This window comes from Macaca mulatta, chromosome 14, assembly GCF_049350105.2.
Source record: "Macaca mulatta isolate MMU2019108-1 chromosome 14, T2T-MMU8v2.0, whole genome shotgun sequence".
In the NCBI taxonomy this organism is placed as follows: Eukaryota; Metazoa; Chordata; class Mammalia; order Primates; family Cercopithecidae; genus Macaca; species Macaca mulatta.
The window spans coordinates 121,788,420-121,809,523 of NC_133419.1; the positions used below are offsets into that span (position 1 = coordinate 121,788,420).

A 21,104-nucleotide genomic window follows, 5' to 3' on the forward strand; every position below is an offset into this window, starting at 1 on the left:
ACAACCCACTCCCAGTACGTACATATATGCACACCCACTCCAGTATGCACACACTGTCCACCCCAGTACACACACACACTCCAATATACACACACACATACACATCACCCCCAGTACACACATATGTGTCCCACCTCAGTAAGCACACATGCACACCACCCCCAGTACACACACACACACCCCCCAACCTAGTATACATACGCCCCACCCCAGTCACAAACACACACATACACATCCTAGTATACACACCCCATCCCCAGTACACACACACACACTCCCCACCCCAGAATACACACACAAAGCCCACTCCAGTACACACACTCTCACACACCTCACCGCAGTACACACACACACACACCCATCCCCAGAACACACACACCCATACACCTTATCCCAGTACACACACACCCTGCAGTACACACACATGCACATCTCACCCGCAGTACACACGTACACACATGCACAAGCACAACTCAGGAGCATTTGATAAGCATAATAGAGACAGGATAGGGAACATGAAAATGAGACTGATTATTAATCAGAAATGAAGTTGGTTACAAATCGAATGTGAAAGAAAACCAATGAGTTTGTCTGGAAGTAAACGAACCTCTTAGTTTGAGCAATGGAAGCCGGCATTTGGGGGTTCTAATTCAGTAGTTTAAAAGTTGTTTTCATTCATACAGTTAGGCGAATGCCTGTCTTGGTCTGTGACTCTGAAGTTGTTATGGTTTCAGATCCGCTGTGCAAAACCTCTCTTATTTTCGTAGGTCAATAACAACGGAGTTGTTTCCTTCAACGTGCTAGTGAGCCAGTTCACGCCGGAATCCTTTCCCCTGACGGATGGGAGGGCCTTCATCGCCCCATTTTGGGCGGATGTGCACAATGGAATTCGAGGCGAGATCTATTATAGAGAGACCATGGACCCTGTCATCTTGAAAAGAGCCACCAAGGACATCAGGAAGTACTTCAAAGACATGGCAACCTTCTCTGCCACTTGGGTTTTCATTGTGACATGGGAGGAAGTCACGTTTTATGGAGGCAGCAGCACCACACCTGTAATAATTCAAATTTTCCACTTTCCACTTCATAACCTGACATCTAATTCTTGTCCATCTTCGCTACCGTGAAGGAGTCTAATTATTAGAGCTAAGGAGTGTCAGTTCCCTTGAGTTAAACTAATGAGTCTTGCTACCCACTTTGCAGGAAACAGAGGGAACTATCACAGCTAACCAGCCCAGTCAGCTGTAATATTTCAGAAGATATGTCACCCCTATCACAAATCATTACTAATGCCTAAAAAAACCCTCAAGAACTTTCCCGCTGTAAGTGACATTCCTGTTTTGCAGGAGAGTGATTGAGGTACGGAGACCCATTCCAGGCCACATGCTTAGGAGCCCATCTAGGGACCCAAAGGTCCTTTTCTCTTGACAGAGGTACAAATGCCTCCCTCTATTCCTAATTTCCTCCCTCTCTCCCCAGTAAAATTTGGTTGGAAGAGAAAAATAGCGTCCCAAGTTTGGGCCCAAATGAACTGGCTCATTATGTTGTGATATTTTTTTTTTATTGCGACCAGGACTGAAATTATTCATATTTGATGTTAATTAGAGTGGGCAGTGAAAGTGTTTCATGAATAAAATTTCAACATCTGCTCTGAAATCCCAAATGAGCAGTCAAATAAAAGTCAAATAAGAAAGATTATCACTGGCATTATCGCAGAGATAATCAACTTTCTACATAAAGGGACAGAATGCAGTTTTCACAAAAGCCTGCAGCTTGTTTGGGTGACTTTGGCAGTGGAGAGTTTTGAAGTAGTAGACACATCTTCAACTGTATAATTTCTAGTAAGCAAAGACAACTCAAAAAATCTGCCCTCCACTTACTTAGGATTATTTCCAATTCCATCTGTTTTCCAGTTTCCTTGGCAATGAGTCAGTTGTTTAGGGGTGGAACACAAACGACTGAGTTAGAGAGAGGTGAAAAAGTGCCGGGTTTGCAGTTCACAGCTGCGACACCACGAACACATTATGTTTTAGCACCTTCTAGCCAGAGCATCAAGAAGCACTTTATCGTTAAGAGGTTCTGTAGAACAGAAAGACACAAGTTTAAACAGCGGATGCATTGGCTAGAAATAACCTCTAAAGAAGCATACATTTCCCTCTGTCACGTTGTGGATCGCTAATGACTCCTCGGGTGATGTTTTATATCCTTTAAGCCTCATATCTTACAGCGTTAGAATGCGGGATGCCGGCAATCGATAAATTTTAGTGGCATGGGGTGGAGGGAAGAAATGCCCATCAAATGCTGACCACCGGTTTTTCAAAAAAACTTCCATTGGCAATAAAAATGGCAAGATAATTTAGATACTTTCTGGCTTGTACTTTGGAGTAAATTTCTGAACTAGGTGAGAACTCTTTCTATGAGGATGAATGAGGTAACCTCTAAGTGCTTTCAGCTCTTTGGAGAAAAAAAGATGGTGTAGTTCTCTGGAGCTGCGAAAGTGTCCATCCATCACCATCTTTGAAATTGGCCCCACCTCTTTCATCCTGTTATTCCATGTTTCCCCTTCCGTACAGAAACACATATCACAGGCCAGCTAAACACTGGGCTTGAGAGGTCTTTTACAGGCAAAAATTCTCATGTGAGGCCAACAGAAGGGAAGGAAAGAGGATGTGTTTACTTCGAGGAAGGAAAACTAGTATTTATTGAGGGCTTACTGTGTGTCTGGTGCTGAAGGCTACTTTTGCATATCATTTAACCCTCCCCAGAATGTTCCTGGACAAGTACTGTCTCCAATTTCAAGGGAAGGCAACAGGTCCAGAGAGGCCAAGTATCTCCTTCAAGTGGCAAGAAAAAGGATAGGATTCGTATCTCCTAGGAGACACAGCAGGGGTTCAAACCAAAGTCCTCCAACTCCAAATCCCAGACTCTTCTTTCTTCAGCTGCCTCCTCCGGGTGTGGCTGAAGTCCTCAGAAGCAAAAAAGGTTTTTTATCCAGAAGAGTCTTAGAATGAATGTTGAAGAATTCTGTAGTGTAGGAATGTGTGAGAGTGAGCTAAGGTGCGTGCTGGTGGCGGTCAGCCTCTGGGGTGTCACTGGGATGGCTGGTTGGTTTAGAGGTGTGACTTCAGGGGTTGGAAATGGATTGCTCTTGAGACCTGCTTGGACCAGATATTTCCAGCTTCATTGTGGGAGAAGGAATTCCCTTCTGAAGGAGAATCCTGGTCTGAAGGAGGCTGTAGCTTTAGTCCTTGTGTGACCTTGACTTTGCACCTGTCCCTTGAAAGAGAGCCTGCTGGTGACCTTACAGCAATCTTGAACCTACTGCTCACTCATCTTTGTGTCCCACTTTCCTCTTCTGTCGAATGGGGCCAGAGACTGAAGGCATATACCTGAGCAAGTCTATCACAAACGCCATCAGCTGTGGCCAGCACAGAGCGTGGGAAGAAAAGTTCTTTACAAAAAGGGCTCTTCTTACTCGTAGCTTGCCTCGCTTTCTGGGATCATCTAGAATGGGGAGATTTGGGGCTTCCAAGATCCTCTACCCCAGTTTGATTACACAGGATAAGGATTTGTGTCTTCCTCTGCATTGGACAGACTGTTAACCGGGACAGTGTCAGGCAGCAGGGAAAAGTGCTGGGTTTGAATAGAAAAAGGTCAATGCAGCCTCTCCTTTTAACTCTATTTCTATTAAATGTTTTGAAAACATGTGACAAGGGGTAAGGATTAGCAAGCGGAAAATATAAAGGACAGGGTTTGCTACAGCTTATTTCTGAAAACCGTTCACAAGTTTCATATGAATTTAAATAACATCTCTATCCTAAAAAGTTTAAAATGAAGGCAGCATGGAATGGCAGTGCCCTGAGAGATGGACTGGGAATCTGGCGCAAATCCCGTTTTCTGTTGCTGGGTCACTGTGAAATTTCCAGTAACTCATTTCCCAGAGTGCCTAGTTTTCTTAGCTATAAGATATATGTGGGCCAATACGATCTTAGCATTGGTCTGGGGTACAGATGAATGTTGACGATTTTGCAGAAATAAAGTGATGCACAAATGCTCAATTAGAGGAGTAATTTCTCTCCACAAAGTGCTTTTTAAAAATCACTTTCTCACTTTCATTTTTAAAAAGGGAGACATCTCATCAAGATTAATGTTGTTTTCCGGGAAGGGAGAGAGCACAATCCACATGGCCACTTTAATCACAGGGACTGGTATCTGCTCCCTCGTCCAACCCACTCTGCAAGGGGAATGGGTGCTTTCATCCTGGTCCCCGGCCGAGTCTTTCCTGTAGTTTATTCTCGTGCTGCCATCTATAGGTGCTTTCACATTATCACACGCTTAGCCAGGCCTCTGAATTTTCTGTCTGGTAGAAGTCAGAGATGTAAGCGGACGCTGAGTCAGACTCTGGGTTTATCTCAGGCAATTTCTCTTTTAGATGCACAATCCCACATGTCTTGCTTTTCCCACTGGAGGCGAGAACAAATTCAGAGAGGAGTCAGAGCTGGAGGGCCTGGCTGCAGAGCAGCTCTGAGCTGCCTGTGGGTGGGGAAGGCGCAGGGTGAGGGGAGGACCTCCCTGGGGCCAGGACCTCCTGGGGAGTGCAAGTCATGAGACTGTGCATTCCCATCCTGTAGGTGAACACCTTCCAGGCCGTCCTGGTGTCCGATGGCTCCTACACGTTCACCCTCTTCAATTATTACGAGATCAACTGGACCACGGGGACGGCTAGTGGTGGTGACCCCCTGACGGGTCTTGGTGGAGTGATGGCACAGGTAGGTGACTCTCCACTTCATCCCCCGCGTGTTTCCGTCGCTGCACTCTCTGCTTCTGTGGCTCAGCATTCTGGAGGGAATCCTGCCACCAGCTTTTAACTAGGGACGCACGTCTGATCTCGCAGGTGAACTATGAGGCTAGTCCTGCCCATGTTTGGCACCCTGATTCGGCTATGAAATGAACGAGGCAGTCCTTTCTCACCTGGAATGTTGGCCCCAATGACTCCAGGAAAAGAGGGCTCTTGATTTTAGAGGTGCTGGATTCTAAAAATAAGACAGTAGGGCCAGTTAACCCATGGGGGATTTTTGTACTCAAAAAATCTTGTCTTCCTTTTGTGCTGCAGGCAGGATTTAATGGTGGAAACCTCACCAATTTCTTCAGCCTCCCCGGGTCAAGAACCCCCGAGATCGTGAATATCCAGGAGACCACAAACGTCAATGTTCCAGGCCGCTGGGCATTTAAAGTTGATGGAAAGGAAATTGACCCAGCCAATGGCTGCACCTCCAGAGGTAAAGCTTTTCCTCTGTCTATGGCAAGGCAGGGTTTGTTTAGGGTAGATTGACAGGCAAGCTTTTAAGCCACGGGGGCGGACTCATTCCCAAAGCCTTACTCTTTTGACATCTCTCAGCTGGGTAATGGAGATCAAGGTAATTTTAGCATGCACATTCATCACATCAGGAGCTAAAACCCTGCATTCGCTACCTCGCAGCTTTGGAAGTCCTTTTCTGGGGTGTGCACACAGCTCTCAGTTCTGAACAGCTCCGAAATGGACCAGGATCTTGAGTGATTTCTCAGCCAGAGGGACAGAAGGGAACCCTCCTGTTTAACATTATTTTCGTTGTTGCTGTTGCCATTTCCTCCCTCTGCCCTTTACGTTTTTCTTCTCATCCTTATTCTCACTCTGCCATCTGCACTTTGTAGATACACAGGAGTGGGTGCAGTTGGAGTATTGCCAAGTTCCTATGAGGGTAAATCAGCACTTCCTAGAATGATTAGGAAAAAAAGAAACAAAAAATAGTGTAAGTCTTTACGGTAACTTCTTCTAAAATCTTCCCAGCATCAGCAAAACGTGCAGGAATTTGAGGAGAATCAAAGCTGACTTTAGGTCTCTGTGAACAAGCTGTAGTTGAACCTGGATGGATGTCCTTCACATTGGGTACCCAAAGTTTGGAGCCTTTTCTGAACTATCGAACCCCTTTAGATGTGCAAACTCACCTTGCACTTTCAGAGAAACATCCTGGTTTATGAATTCCTGCTTTTATGTGTCCAAAAATATTTAAAAAACAGAATTTTTGATAATATTTCTACTTCCAGGAGTAGAAGCTATAGAAATTAGAAGCAGGAAATAATGCCTCTGTTCATTGGTCCATCCACCCACCCATCCATCCATCTACCCACCCACCCATCCACCCACCCATCCATCCATCTACCCACCCACCCATCCACCCACCCATCCATCCATCTACCCACCCACCCATTCACCCACCCATTCACCCATTCACCCACTCATCCACCTACCCACCCACCCACCCATTCATCCATCCACCCATTCACCCACCCATCCATCCACCTACCCACCCACCCATTCACCCTCCCATCCATTTATCCATACACCCATTCACCCACTCATCCACCTACCCATCCATCCATTCATCCATCCAGCCATTCACTCACCCATCCATCCACCTACCCACCCACCCATTCACCCACCCATCCATCCACCTACCCACCCACCCACCCATTCACCTACCCATCCACCCATTCACCCACCCATCCATCCACCTACCCACCCACCCATCCATCTACCTACCCACCCACCCATTCACCCACCCATCCACCCATTCACCCACTCATTCACCTACCCATCCATCCATTCATCCATCCACACATTCACCCACCCATCCATCCACCTACCCACCCACCCATTCACTCACCCATCCATCCACCTACCCACCCACCCACTCATTCACCCACTCATCCATTCACCCACCCATCCATTTATCCATCCACCTACCCACCCACCCATCTATCCACCTACCACCCACCCATTCACCCACCCATCCATTTATCCATCCACCCATTCACCCACCCATCCCTCCACCTACCCACCCACCCATTCACCCACCCATCCATCCACCTACCCACCCACCCATCTATCCACCTACCCACCCACCCATTCACCCACCCATCCATCCACCTATCCACCCACCCATCCACCCACCCATCCATCCACCTACCCACCCACCCATCTATCCACCTACCCACCCACCCATTCATCCACCTATCCACCCACCCATCCACCCACCCATCCACCCACCCATCCATCCATCTACCTACCCACCCATTCACCCATCCATCCATTCATCCATCCACCCATTCACCCACCCATCCATCCACCTACCCACCCATCCACCTACTTACCCATCCACCAACCCATCCATCAAGTCATCCAGCCATTCAGCAAGCCATTGCATCTTTCTGAAAAACATTTTAAGAGCGCCATTGAAATGCCAGCCACTCTGTGAGGTGCTGGAGATAAAGCTGCTCTAGCTGCCCATGACATTACTATGGTAGAGGAGACATAGCCATGGGAACAATGATGACACAGCATAAGACATATTATGATAGACACGTGTGTAGGGTACTGTGGAAACACAGAGGAAGACCATGGGAAAAGTGTTTCCAGACCTCTAAGGAAGTTTTGGATAGGAATGAGGAGGTGCCCTTACACCCTCAGATAGAAGCTTGGACTGCTGCTTGTCTTGGCAGCCCTGGGAGGTCTCGGGGTTCTTTCTTGGCTCAGCTTCAATTTGTTGTTGTTGTTGTTGTTGTTATTGTTTGTTTAGGAGACAGCATCTCTCTCTGTTACCCAGGCTGGCTAGAGAACAGTGTCATGATCATAGCTCACTGTAACTTTGAACTCCAAACTCCTGGGCTCAAGTGATCCTCCCACCTCAGCCTCCTGAGTAGCTGCGACTGCAGGAACCACCACCATGCTTAGCTAATTTTTTATTTTTTGTAGAGACAGGGTCTCAGCATGTTGCCCAGGCTGGTCTTGAACTCCTGGCCTCAAGCCATCATCCCATCTCAGCCTTCCAAAGCACTGGGATTAAAGGTGTGAGTCACTGCACCTGGGCTCAATGTGTTTAATATACAGAAAAGCCACATTCACATGGTCTGACACACCTGTGCCTTCTGCCCCATTCCCTGTGCTGTGATTAGTGCCTCTGCTCTAAGGTAGGTCATGTGTGAAGATGGCCTGCCTGGGCTCTTGCCTCTGTGGACTCTGTAAAATCCCCCATGTTCAAAATAACAAATAAATGTTTTGCAGCTAAGCTGGTATTAACTGGATAGGAAATAATCTAGTTCCAGAGCTCATTAGGATTTGAGATTGTACCCTCCTCCCCTACAGAGTATAAATACAGCATCACTTAAGGTCTGTGAGAGATAGCAACTCAATACCACATTCTCTCCCTCCGTTGTACAGCCTGGACCAGGGGCCTGAGAAGTTGCAGACTCTTACCCAAATACCTCTTCCGCTTGTCCAGGCATCACAGAGATGACTGACTATGGCCATACAACATGAGTGCCCAGTGACAGCCTCTTACCTGAGTCCTGGGAATGAAATGCTGTGATAATAGAAAACATCGGCTTGCAGAGCTGTGGAATTGGTCAGATGCCAGCTGTGTACACAGTCTCCACTTTGACTTCATTCTTTTCCTCCTGAGTTATAAGTTTGGGTTTCATATCCAGGATGAATTCAATATCCTTATATAGACTGCTATGCATTTTTATGTGCCTCTGGGCATCTATCAATCTAATGAGATTGGGATTTGGCCTGGGGTATACAGGGGAAGTGTTCCATAGAGCTGGTTTATTATATCATCATTCCACAAACAAAATTATCTCAAAGAGTCTACCTTTTGGTCCAAACCCCCTCTATTCAAAGGCATTTTCCTCTCATTTATTGAAAGCCTGAAAAAGCAGGGCCTGGAAATGATGCTGAGTGGAGGCTGTCACAATACATACAGCCCTAAACTCGTGCCAAGGAGTGCTGAGGATTGAGGACCTGTTTTCAGGGCTGATGCACATGACCTATTGGGAATGTGACTAAATCTATTCTCTCATTTTTCAACTCTATTCTCAACAGGTATAAAATAGAATTGCCTGTTGAAGTGTCATTGTTCCTGTTGGGCAGATAGAGCCAAGACTGTTACTGATGCACCCGCACCCCCGACTTGGGTTAACCTTGCAGCCTTGTGCTATTCACTCCATAGTCAGTTTTATAAAAACTTGAGATGTTATTTACATTTCTTAATGCTGTGTCTTTGATACTTGCCTTTTCAGACATTCTTATTTTACAAGTGCTTCTACTTCTATCAACCTGTGTCAACTTTTTTATAGCATCACTGTTCCCTGTGAGACAAGGATGAGAAATAGCAGTATCCGCATTTTACAGGTTAGAAAAACAGACAGGTGGAAGTTGAGTGAGTAGTCTTGGAAATTGATTGCAGATTTGTGACTGCTGCTCAGTTCTCTTGACCCCAACCCCCCAGCAAGGACTAGATCACAGCCCTCAGCCCAGAAATGTTTCTATTTCAATTAAAGGTTGATGTTAGCAACCGGAAAATTTCAAAGTTTTTTGGTGGGGAGGTCATTTATTTATGGAAATGATTTTAAAGACTACACTTCTACCAAAGACAAAAGTGTTTTTAAAATTATCACATCCCTTCAAACCATTCCCCTCCCCTTTCCTCATTCTCTTCCTGACCTAGAATTTGTCAAGAAGGTCTGTCCAGTGCATAGACAGAGAGGAATCCTGGACTTGGACAGGGCCCTAGAGTGGGAAAGAAGACAATTTGTGTAGGTGTAAATCCTGCCTAAGCAGCATCTGCAGGATTCATGAGCCTTTAAACGTGCCAAGAAAGTGGTCAGCGCTTTCCAGAATCTTCCCAGGGAGCTTGGGATTTATACTCATACATCTGACTCCTGATTAGTGCTATTGACCTTTTCCGGCACATACTGGGCCCCCAACAAATGTCTGTTAAATGAATGAACAAATTAGCAAACAAACAATGAGTGTTGCTGAGTAACCTGGGTAAACTGGCTCTTCCTTCGGAAGAAAAGGCAGGAAATGACTTCCAAGTGTCATACCCTTTTCCATGGATTAATGATAATGTTGTTTTCCTTGAATGTGAGTTTGCTCACCAGCCATGGAGATAATAATACCAAGAGCTTAGACTGGATTCAGACAGACTCCACTTGGAATCCTGGCTTTCCCACGGAGTTGCTGAGTGATCCTGGATGAATTACTCAACTTCTCTTAAGCCTCAGTTTCCTCATTTGTCAAATGAGGGCGACCATACCTCCCTAACAGGTTCTTACGTGGATTAAATGGTATGATGGAAGTAAAGCATTTAGCCCAATGCCTGACACACAGGGTAAATGCTCAGTAAATGTTGGCTCTAATGTTATTATTCCCCAGGACAGTTCCTTCGGCGAGGGGAGGTGTTTTGGGAAGACTTGAACTGCACCATCAAGTGCCGCTGTCTGGATTTCAACAATGAGATCTACTGCCAGGAGGCTTCTTGTAGCCCCTACGAGGTGTGCGAACCCAAAGGCAAATTCTTCTACTGCAGCACTGTGGAAACCAGCACGTGCGTGGTGTTTGGGGAGCCACACTACCACACTTTTGACGGCTTCCTCTTCCACTTCCAAGGCTCCTGTGCCTACTTGCTGGCCCGACAGTGTTTGCAGACTTCCAGCCTCCCTTTCTTCAGTGTAGAGGCCAAGAATGAACACCGCGGGGGTTCAGCCGTCTCCTGGGTGAAGGAGCTCTCAGTGGAGGTGAATGGCTACAAGATTCTCATCCCCAAAGGAAGCTATGGAAAAGTCAAGGTGAGACCCTCTCTGTCCTTTACGGGGAAATGGAGAAGCTGGAGATTCTTCAGCCTAGGGAAGACTGGTTCTGCTGTTTGTCTCTCTACGGTGCCAAAGAGATGCACAGCTCTCCCTGCCTTGCAAATAGCTTGTAAAATACTTCACTGGGCCAAATTTTATGTGTACAAGAGCTATCCTAAGCTCTCTCCTCAACATGTCTATCTGCTTTTAAACTTAGAGTACATTTATATTCCTAGTTCCCTCATAAACACTGGTAGACACACACACACACACACACACACAGACGCACAGCTCAGAAAAACTGGAGTTTCTCATGGTCCTGGCTTGCAATAATTGTAGCCACATAGCCATGCCCTGTGGATGGTGCAAACACAATACAAACCCCCAATTCACTACAGCCTTTGATTAACAATCCTTACCCCATCTCAGCCCCAATTCTGTTTGCTCAAGAGCTGCTGCTTCATTTTCAGAGAAACCTCCAAATCGATTGATGTCTCCAGAGACACCACCTGTGCAGGCACCTGGATTGGCTTTGGTGACTTCCTTAGTGAGGCTTGGCTGGGAAAGTCCCATGAAAGCTCTGCCCAGACACCCCTTGAATAGAGTCCCCAACTCCCACCTAGAATAACAGAAGAACATGGGTCTCTGCTGGCCAGTTTAGCATATGCAAATGATTCCTGTCACTGTCCACCTGGATTTCAAGCAGGGACATCAACAAAAGAGAGAAAGCAAAAAGCTACTAGCAATTACTCAATTTGTGCAGGCCCCAATTTTCATAATGTTAATCAAGACCTTGTTGCAACCGTGTATTTATTCAAGCTGTAATAACCAAGACCACAAGGGGTTGATTGCTGCAACCCCGTGCAATCCTTAATCCCCATGCATGTAGGTCATTACAGAGATTACAAACCAGAACTGATGCCAATGCAGGGATTTCTTTCATTTTTGGAAAAATGTGTTGTAGTTTTAATTGATGTAGCATGTCCAACAAAAGGCAGGGCCAGGGAACTAATGCCACTTTCTGGCTCTGCCTTTCCCAGGTCTGGGCAGTTTATCAGTCTCATAATGAGGAAAGTGAGCTATTACTGTGGTTGAAACGCCAGTGTGCTTGCTATTTGGTTAGTCTCTCTAGGGACAACTCTGTATATAAAATCAAGGCTAAGAGTTCAGATACAGAAGTTTGGAGATTTTCCCTTTTAAATTTATATTGTGCTGTTGAGCACTATACTTATCCTTGTAGATAGATGCTGGCATTTCAAGCTAGAAAAATTTTTCACTAGCTTCCCTCTACTTTCCTGTATTTGGGGATGATGTGTATGATATCAGTAGTTGAAAAATAAAGCTTCATGCTTTATTCCTATTTTGTATTTTGATTAAAATTCTTTTTCATTCTCAGTCAGATTTTTTTTGTTTTAGAAGGAAAGGGACACCGTCATTTCTTTCAGGCCCAGCAGCTCTGCTAATTTTATGTGGCTCTGTTCCATCGTCCAAGCATAGGGCACGGATTCCTCAATTTTCTGTAGCGACAGGGAGATGTGGATGTGAATGTAAATGTTTCAGAAAGAAAAGGTTATGTGACTCCAACTGCAAGCTAACAATGGCTTCCTTTTCCTTTTGCCAAATGGTTTCCAAGCGTCTCTGAATACACCTGCCCTGCTGGGGAGAGTGGTTTGGTGGATGGCAGAGCCCTGACCCAGGGTGATATGAGGACAGGCAAGGAGAGGGCTGGGAAGCAGGAAGGAGCCTGAGATGCCGGGAGGCAGCTGACTTCTTCAGCCACGCTGTGCCAGGTTAGAAATGGCCACTAAGATCTGTTCTTCCAAAACACAGACCTCCCTCCTCCAGCGCTGTCTTCATACGCTGGGATTAGGAGCTGAGTTCTGTACATGGATTTTCCCCCATTGAACTGTTCTCAAATAACAAAATAAACAGTTTAGGATTAGATATGCCAGTGGGACCAAAGAAAGCCAGCATAAGTAAAAATCCATCTAGAAGAAGCATCTCCTTCTAGCTAATATCAGTTCTCATCTTTCTTCCCCACATGAACACCAGTAGTTTAGGTGTTCACTTGGCTCCAGTGAAAAGGGAGCCAAGGCCAAGCAGCCCACGGCGATGAGCAGCTTGGGCTCTGGGGCTGGACCTGTTCAAATCCCTACGCCACCACCGCCAGCTGAGTGGCCTGTTTGAGCTCCGTTTTCTTTGTCTGTGAGACGGGGCCCTCTAGGAGGTAGGGCTCCTGGGCTGTCGCTGGCCCTGGCGGCCTGTCCTCAGCACTGGTATACAGGCAGCAGGGAGAAGTGGAGAAAACCTGGCTTTGGAGCTCGACTAGAAGGACTCAGGCTCTGTCACTTGCAAGTCACACCAGCCCCGATCCTCAATTTCCTCATCTGTAAAAGGAGAAAATGATAAGGACCTCCTAAGACTGTTATGAGAATTAAATAGAATAGCCACAGGGCAATGTCCAGTACAAAGTCTGGCACACAGTACATGCTCGGTGCATGCCGGCTCCCTATGACTATTCCCATGGAACTTTCTTTCAGTTCCAAGACCTATGCCTCTGTAACTCCACTTCTCTCTCCTCCCCCTGCCCCCACCTACATCCTGGGAGAGGTACTGTGGAAGAGGGAAATGGCCAGAATGCAGGCAGAAGAAAAGCAAGCAAACAGGCGAGGCTTATCAGCTGTCTGCTAACCACAGGTTGAGGACAGGGTCAGAGGAATGAAGCAAGGAATTACACTTGGGGACAAGAGTTCTCTGGGATCTCCTGCTCTAAGCACTATGGGACACAAGGACAATGACTCTATAGTGAGAGTGAAAGGGGGTGCAATAAATGAAAACTTATGCCAGAAAAAAAAAGGTATGAACTGGAACGTTACTGACACCCACAGTCACCCAGGTGTCAGGTTAGCCTGAGTGTGACAAGAACAGAGGCAGGGAAACTGGGGTCCTGGGGTTGTGATGGTGGGGGGACTGTAGAAATATCCAGAGCCAGCCTACCCCATGGCTTCTGCTTTGGGACACAGTAAGACTGTGCCCCTTGCTAGCAGGAGCTTAAGTAAGAGCAGAGGAGCCCACTCAGCAGTTGACGTATTTGACATTCATAATTATACCAACATTGGGGAAGATTTCGCCTTCCACTACCAGCACAGAACGATGGATAAGTGTTCAGCGCTCTTACTAGCTGACCTTCCCTGTAATATGGATCTTCTCTCCCTTTTCTCTTATGGTAGGAAAAACCATATTGTAGGCAAGGTCAGCTAGTAAGATTTGGCTAACCCTCTACCTAGGAGATAGGAATAAATAAATCAAGTCCTTGGTTTTTCTTTCTACTTCTAGTTCTCTGCAGGATGGTTTATTTCTCAAGCTTATTTTCTTATTCCCTTCCCCCGTTGCTATGATCTAAATATTTTTGTTCCCCTCAAAATTCATATGTTGAAATTCTAACTCCTAAGGCGATGGTATAAGGAGGTGGGACCTTGAGGAGGTGATTAGGTCATGAGGGTGGAGCCTTTATGAATGGGATTAGTGCTCTTAGGAGGCCAGAGGGAGCTCATTTCTTCTTTCACCACATGCGAACACAGCTGGAAGGTGCCATTTATGAACCAGAAATTGGGCTCTCGCCAGACAATGAATCTGCTAGCCCCCTGACCTTAGACTTCCCAGCCTCCAGAACTGTGAGAAATAAATTTCAGTTGTTTATAAGCTACCCAGTTTGTGGTATTTTGTTCTAGCAACCCAAACATATTAAAACAGAAGATTGGTACCAGGAGTAGGGTGCTGCTGTAATAAATACCTAAAAATGTGGTAGCAGTCTGGGCACAGTGGCTCACACCTATAATCCCACCACTTTGGGAGGCCAAGGAGGGCAGATTGCTTGAGCTCAGGAGTTCAAGACCAGCCTGGCCAGTATGGCAAAAGCCTGTCTCTCCAAAAAAAAAAAAAAATATATATATATATATGTATATATATATATATATATATAGCCAAAATAGCCAGGTGTTGTGGTGTGCACCTGTAGTCTCAGCTACTCAGGAGGCTGAGGTGGGAGAATCACTGGAGCCAGGGAAGTTGAGGCTGCAGTGAGCCATGTTTGTGCCACTGCACTCCAGCCTGGGAGACAGAGCAAGGCCCTGTCTCAAAAAAAAAAAAAAAGTGCTAGCATCTTTCGGTAATTGGTAGAGGCTGGAAGAGTTTTGAAGTACATTCTAGCAAAAGCCTACATTGTAGTGAATGGACCATTAAGGGTGATTTTGGTGAGGACCAACTACTAATCCATAGAGACAGAGAGATGCATGTGGCATCTGCCACGGTAAATGTTGGAAGGGATGCTGAGACCATCATCTCATCTCCCAGACAACTCAGAAAGTAGCAACAATGATGACAGGTAAGACCCTTGTTTATCTGATGTGCCAGAAATCAGTGTGGGTCCAGGACACCCTGGAAAGTTTATGTGCACTTAGAGTCAAGCCCACTGAGGGCTGTTCTAAGACAAGTTATTCTATCCCAGCCCATGAGCATGAGTGTCTGTAGGTGCTAGGCATGGTGAGTGTGAAAAAGAAAATTAACTCTCTGTTTGAAGCTTATCAAGCCACTTACTCACCCGTACTGGATGCCTGAGGCTCACTCTTGATTCTTCCCTCCTTTCTCATGCCCCATTGCAAATCCACCACATCCAGCTGTGTGTGTTCTATAAGCTCATCCCTCCCTCTCATGTCTGCAGCCAGTTTAGGCTCTCATCCTCATCACCTCCCTGGACTCCTGCAGCAGTTGCCTGTCTGGCTTCTCTGTGTCTAATCTCAACTTCCTTCAGTAAGTTCTTCATGCTAGCCAGAAGGGGCTTTCTAAAACACAAATCTGATGATGTCATTCCCTTGCTTAAGAGCCTTCACGGGCTCTCCCTACAGAATAGAAATCCAACTTTTGTTTTGTTTTTAACGTTGGCTTAAAAGGCCCTCCAAGATCTGTTCTCAGCACAGAAGCCAGAGCGATTCTTTTAAAGCAGAAGTCAGATCATGCCGACCCTTTGCTTTAAATACTCCCTGGGCTGTCCGTCTTGCTCAGAGCCAAAGCCAAAGTCTTTACAATGGCCGACAGGCCCTGCTTGTTCTGGCTGCTCTTCTCACTCTGACGTCATCTGTTGCTGCCCTGTCCTGCTGTCTCTCTCCAGCCACACTGTCCCCCACACGCCTTGTAATCCTGGGAGCGCCCAGGTATGCTCCCAACCTAGGGCTGCTGTCCCCTCCTCAAGAGCCAGTCTCACCCCAGATAACCACATGGCTTGCTTCCTTATCTCAGACGTCTCCTTCCCAAGGAGGTCTTACCTGACCACCCTATTTAAAATTAGAAACCCTTTTCCTTAGCACTATTTATTTATTTATTTATTTATTTTATTATACTTTAAGTTCTAGGGTACATGTGCACAACATGCAGGTTTGTTACATATGTATACATGTGCCATGTTGGTGTGCTGCACCCATTAACTCGTCATTTACATTAGGTCTATCTCCTAATGCTATCCCTCCCCCATCCCCTCACCCCACAACAGGCCCTGGTGTGTGATGATCCCCTTCCTGTGTCCAGGTGTTCTCATTGTTCAATTGCTACCTATGAGTGAGAACATGCAGTGTTTGGTTTTCTGTTCTTGCGATAGTTTGCTGAGAATGATGGTTTCCAGCTGCATCCATGTCCCTACAAAGGACATGAACTCATCCTTTTTTATGGCTGCATAGTATTCCATGGTGTATATGTGCCACATTTTCTTAATCCAGTCTGTCATTGATGGACATTTGGGTTGGTTCCAAGTCTTTGCTATTGTGAATAGTGCCGCAATAAACATATGTGCCTTAGCACTTTTTTAAAAAGTATTTCCTGCTCTTTATTTTTCTGCATTAACACTCATCTGACATAAACGTTTTACTCATTTATTTTGCTTGTTGTTGGTCTCCCTAGCTAAAATATAAGTTCTATGAGGCAGAGATTTTTGTTCATTTCACTTGCTGCTAATCCACAACTCTTAGAACAGTGCTAGGTACACAGAAAGGCCTAAATACATACTTGTAGAATGAATGGACCTTGCCTCTACCTCCAGCCTCATTTTCAGCCATCTCTTCCCTCTGTAGTCCAGTAACACCTCAGTGTCTGCCCCCCAACCCCACCCAGCTGTTCCTCACCCTCCTGCCTCTGCTCTCTTGTCTTGGATTTCTCTGCCCTTCCTCGACTCTTCCTTTGGCCACTTCTGTTTATCTTTAAAGACCCAGATTAGACTTAACTGCTTCTAAAAACTTTACGTGATTCCCCTACGCTGGATTCAACGTTCATTTACTGCTCTCCCATTGTATCCTCTGTTGACTCACAGTTAAAGAGTATGCTGTAAGTATCGATGCATTTCCCTCTTCTTCAGCAGACTGAGGGCTCCTTGAGGGGCAGGGGCAATTAGGTTTTTTAACCCTTTACATCTCAGTTCCTGACATAGTGCTTGGTACCTAGCAGGTGTTTAAACGTGTTGTTGAATGGTTACATGACGTAGTTCTGATACAAGGAAGTTACAGAGTACAACTCTTGGAGAATACTACATCAGGACAGGCTGAAAGCTAAATGGTGTCCAGCAGTGGACCCAGCACACACTCGAGCTGAGAGTGGGGTCGGGAGGACTAAAGGCAGGAAGGGGGTCCTGGAAAATGCATGACTTAAGCTGAGACTTAAAGAATGGATATTTAGAGGAATGCAGAGGAAAAGGGAGGTGACAGGTCTTTGAAGAAAAGATTTGAAGCTAGCCAAGAGCCAGCCAGGAAAGGTTGACAACCAGACGGTCCCCAGAGGAGTCTGTAGTGGCACTCGGTATGCCACAGCAACCACAGCCCATATACACAGTGCTTGGGCTGGCCCACAAGCAGCTGTCTCCATTTGCCCCCGGGCCTTTGTCTTAATCAGACGGAAGCCTACTGGAGCCTGGACCATTTAGGTGGCTTCTTTCTGGAGTGTTGAGTTGCTTTGCCTTCCTTTCCTGATCTCTGCTGGAACCCAGTGCCCGGGCGCCTGCTCACCTGCCTTTCACTATTACTGTTGTTGGCAGGTTAATGACCTACTGACTTCTTTGCCCGTCACCTTAGACTTGGGGACAGTGAAAATCTACCAGAGTGGCATGTCTACTGCCGTGGAAACAGATTTTGGGCTCTTAGTGACTTTCGATGGCCAGCACTACGCCTCCATTTCCATCCCAGGCTCCTATATAAACTCCACCTGCGGACTCTGTGGAAACTATAATAAAAACCCACTGGATGACTTCCTCCGCCCGGATGGCAGGCCGGCCATGTCTGTCCTGGATCTGGGAGAGAGCTGGCGTGTGTACCACGCGGACTGGAAGTGCGACTCCGGCTGCGTGGACAACTGCACCCAATGTGACGCTGCCACTGAAGCCCTCTACTTTGGCTCTGACTACTGCGGCTTCCTCAACAAGACAGATGGGCCCCTGTGGGAGTGTGGCACTGTCGTGGACCCCACTGCTTTTGTGCACAGCTGCGTGTATGACCTGTGCAGTGTGAGGGACAATGGCACGCTCCTCTGCCAAGCCATCCAGGCCTACGCTCTTGTGTGCCAAGCCCTTGGCATTCCAATTGGAGACTGGCGAACCCAGACTGGGTGTGGTAAGCTGGCATCCCATACCCATGACAGGTCTCTCTTGTGTAGGGGGCAGGGATAGGCTTTGGGGGCTCCTCCAAATGTCCTTGTTAAGACTTGTGACCCAAGAATGAAGGGGAGGTTGAAATTGCACAAATTACAAAGAACGAATTGTGAAAGGATCTTTGCTTTTGCCCCCACCTAATACCACAGCCGGGAAACAACCCATTGATGAACATACCTGGTCTGGAAACATGGAAGGCATGGCAGGAAGTCCCATAGCAGGGGATGGCAGCTCCAGAGTTGAGTGAGGAGGTGGGGTGTCCAGAGGGGGAGGTGGCTACTTTTTAGGCTGTTGAGTTAATGCAGCTGTGGGCCTGGGTCATCAAAACTAGCCCTTGGGAAAACAGCTCACCTCCCACATGGAACCTGCAGCAATTGTTCCTTGGCACTTTCTTCTCCACTGTTAGACCCTTTAGGGTTTTTGCCCTGCTGCTGCTGCAGATGAGCAGTACAGCATATGAGTAAAGAAACCCTTTTTCTTAAATGTTAGGAGTGGTTAGGAAAAGCCCCAACTTTAAGGGAAATCCTGGCTCTTTTGAATCACACTTTTGGATTAAGCATTTTTACCATTTAGTTATCTCATTATTTTTTCCTTGTATCCCACTTAAATATGTATTTCTTTTGCTAGTTATACACAGTTTAGAAACAAATAGATTTCGTTTCCTTCTTAGTCCTTGGTTTTCTCCATATGAGTAAATAGAAAATTGTAATCCATGCATTTGAGAATACTAGAGAGGTGAGAAGATGTAAAGGTTTCTTTAAGTTCCAAGGCTAGGGGGAGAATTCTTCCTATCAGTATAAGTTGGAGTCACATAAACCATCATGTATCTGATTCAGTTCTTAAGAGTTTTGGTCAAACTACAATACAAGCAACTGTATTCTTGCTGTGTGACTGACCAGCCTCTCTTATAACCAGAGCATCCATATTCGGATTCAAGTTGAGACCGAATATGGCTTCTCTTTATCCTTATATAAGCCAAGAGCATCCAAATTATCTAACTCAAATGTTACAATGGCTACAGATAGATATTTTCTAGTGTCACTACTTTCCCATCCTCTACATTTCTCTTTCTTTTCTCTCTCTTATTCTGGTGCAATGGACTCTATTTAATTCAGAGAGCTAGTTTACTAGGCCCCTGAGCCCCTGCTTGTTGGATTCAACCAGACTCAAACATTTATGTAGGCCCAGATGTTATTAAACCGAAGATTTCTGAGGCAAGAAGGGCCTTTAGAAGACATCTTGCCTAGTCTCCTGGAGAAATAGCCACACAAATTCTTTGAATTCTTTGGAGGTAGCCAGGGTTCTTTCTTATTTTTAATATCTCAGGGAATTCATCCCCACAATCTTCATTGGTCACACTTAGGTATTTTAAGTACCTCCCTGTTACAAATTTGACGTTTTCAAATTACTCCTCTAATGGTTACATTTTTCATTTCTCCTGAAAATTGGATTTATTTCCTTCTAAGAATGGGCCATGCTCTTTAAAATCAGATCAATTTAAATGTCCATCAGTGGAAGCTCTTAAAACATCTCGATAGTGTGGATTACCAAATAATAAACCTATATTGGGTAATCAGTAGTCTAGAAAGGATGGCATCCTGAAAGTTTAATTTTAGTCAAGATGATCAAATTCCAATAGAAGTTCATAGTCCAATTACACTGCTCAGTAGTTATTAGGAGAGTCACTGAGCTGGGTTTTACAGATACAACCTCAATTCTCTCTTCTCCGAGTGGCCGCTTGACCCTCACTCTAGGAACTAAATGATCCAGGAGGAGCGTTAAGATTCTGGCCGGTTGGCAGTCGGGGTCCATTCACCTTGTTATCGGCTCTCTTCCTTTCCCCGCATCAGTGTCCACGGTGCAGTGCCCGAGCTTCAGCCACTACTCCGTGTGCACCAGCAGCTGCCCCGACACGTGCTCCGACCTGACGGCCTCGCAGAACTGCGCCACACCGTGCACGGAGGGCTGCGAGTGCAACCAGGGCTTCGTCCTCAGCACCAGCCAGTGCGTCCCGCTGCACAAGTGCGGCTGCGACTTCGATGGCCACTACTACACCATGGGGGAGTTCTTCTGGGCCACAGCCAACTGCACGGTGCAGTGCCTGTGCGAGGAGGGTGGGGACATCTACTGCTTCAACAAGACCTGCAGCAGCGAGGAGGTGTGCGCGGTGGAGGACGGCTACCAGGGCTGCTTCCCTAAGCGGGAGACCGTGTGCCTGCTCAGCCAAAACGAGGTGCTGCACACCTTTGATGGCGCCGCCTACGCCTTCCCCTCCGAGTTCTCCTACACCCTCCTGAAGACCTGCCCTGAGCGCCCAGAGTACTTGGAAATCGACATCAACAAGAAGAAGCCCGATGCAGGACCTGCTTGGCTGCGGGGACTTCGGATCCTGGTGGCCAACCAGGAGGTCAAGATAGGAGGCATCGGGGCTTCGGAAGTCAAGGTAAGGCTCCTTGCTCCTTTGGAGGGGTTCCTGGTACGTCTAGCCAGGAGGAGGAGCTCGCCATCCTCTTCAGGCTTGCCTTTCTGCCTCTGCTGTGAGTGGATTTTGGGAAGAAGATGGCTGCAACCAGGAGTGTTTTCTAATGATCTGCACCAAATAAGACTTATCAGGTGGAGAAATGGCATGCAGCTGGGATTTCTCCAATTAGATAGAGCAGGACCAGCTCTCCGGAATAGCAAATACTTACAGAACACTTACTATGTGCCAAGCACTATTCTAAGCCCCTTATAAGCAGTATCACACTTCATC

General features: G+C 46.5%; 2 protein-coding genes across 7 annotated transcripts in view; both read left to right on the plus strand.

Annotated features, from left to right (window-relative positions):
• The window catches only part of TECTA (tectorin alpha), a 102,251-nt gene that overhangs the window by 12,356 nt on the left and 68,791 nt on the right, over positions 1 to 21,104 (plus strand). For 5 of the 6 annotated variants that reach the window (XR_013404347.1, XR_013404348.1, XM_028834086.2 and 2 more), the window contains 6 exons: positions 768 to 1,055; positions 4,632 to 4,769; positions 5,114 to 5,279; positions 10,256 to 10,668; positions 17,744 to 18,314; positions 20,203 to 20,795. Coding sequence is in view for 4 of the 6 variants with exons in the window: in XM_028834086.2 (XP_028689919.2) it covers positions 768 to 1,055; positions 4,632 to 4,769; positions 5,114 to 5,279; positions 10,256 to 10,668; positions 17,744 to 18,314; positions 20,203 to 20,795 (2,169 nt within the window). In the remaining 2 variants the exon portion in view is untranslated. Of the gene's footprint in view, positions 1 to 767; positions 1,056 to 1,295; positions 1,434 to 4,631; positions 4,770 to 5,113; positions 5,280 to 10,255; positions 10,669 to 17,743; positions 18,315 to 20,202; positions 20,796 to 21,104 lie in introns of those variants that run through there. The other variant, XM_028834089.2, reaches the window with a different exon arrangement.
• LOC144334534 (uncharacterized) lies at positions 5,406 to 7,390 on the plus strand. Its single transcript, XM_077964774.1, has 3 exons — positions 5,406 to 5,417; positions 6,433 to 6,587; positions 6,733 to 7,390. The coding sequence occupies exons 1-3, from the start codon at positions 5,406 to 5,408 to the stop codon at positions 7,250 to 7,252; spliced, it is 687 nt and encodes a 228-aa protein (XP_077820900.1). The 3' UTR covers positions 7,253 to 7,390.

Excerpts from the sequence above, each read along its gene's own strand:
- LOC144334534 (XM_077964774.1), top strand. Across the intron at positions 6,588-6,732 it reads TCCATCTACCTACCCACCCA|TCATTCACCCACTCATCCAT; the intron begins CCCATTCACCCA and ends CCACCCACCCAC.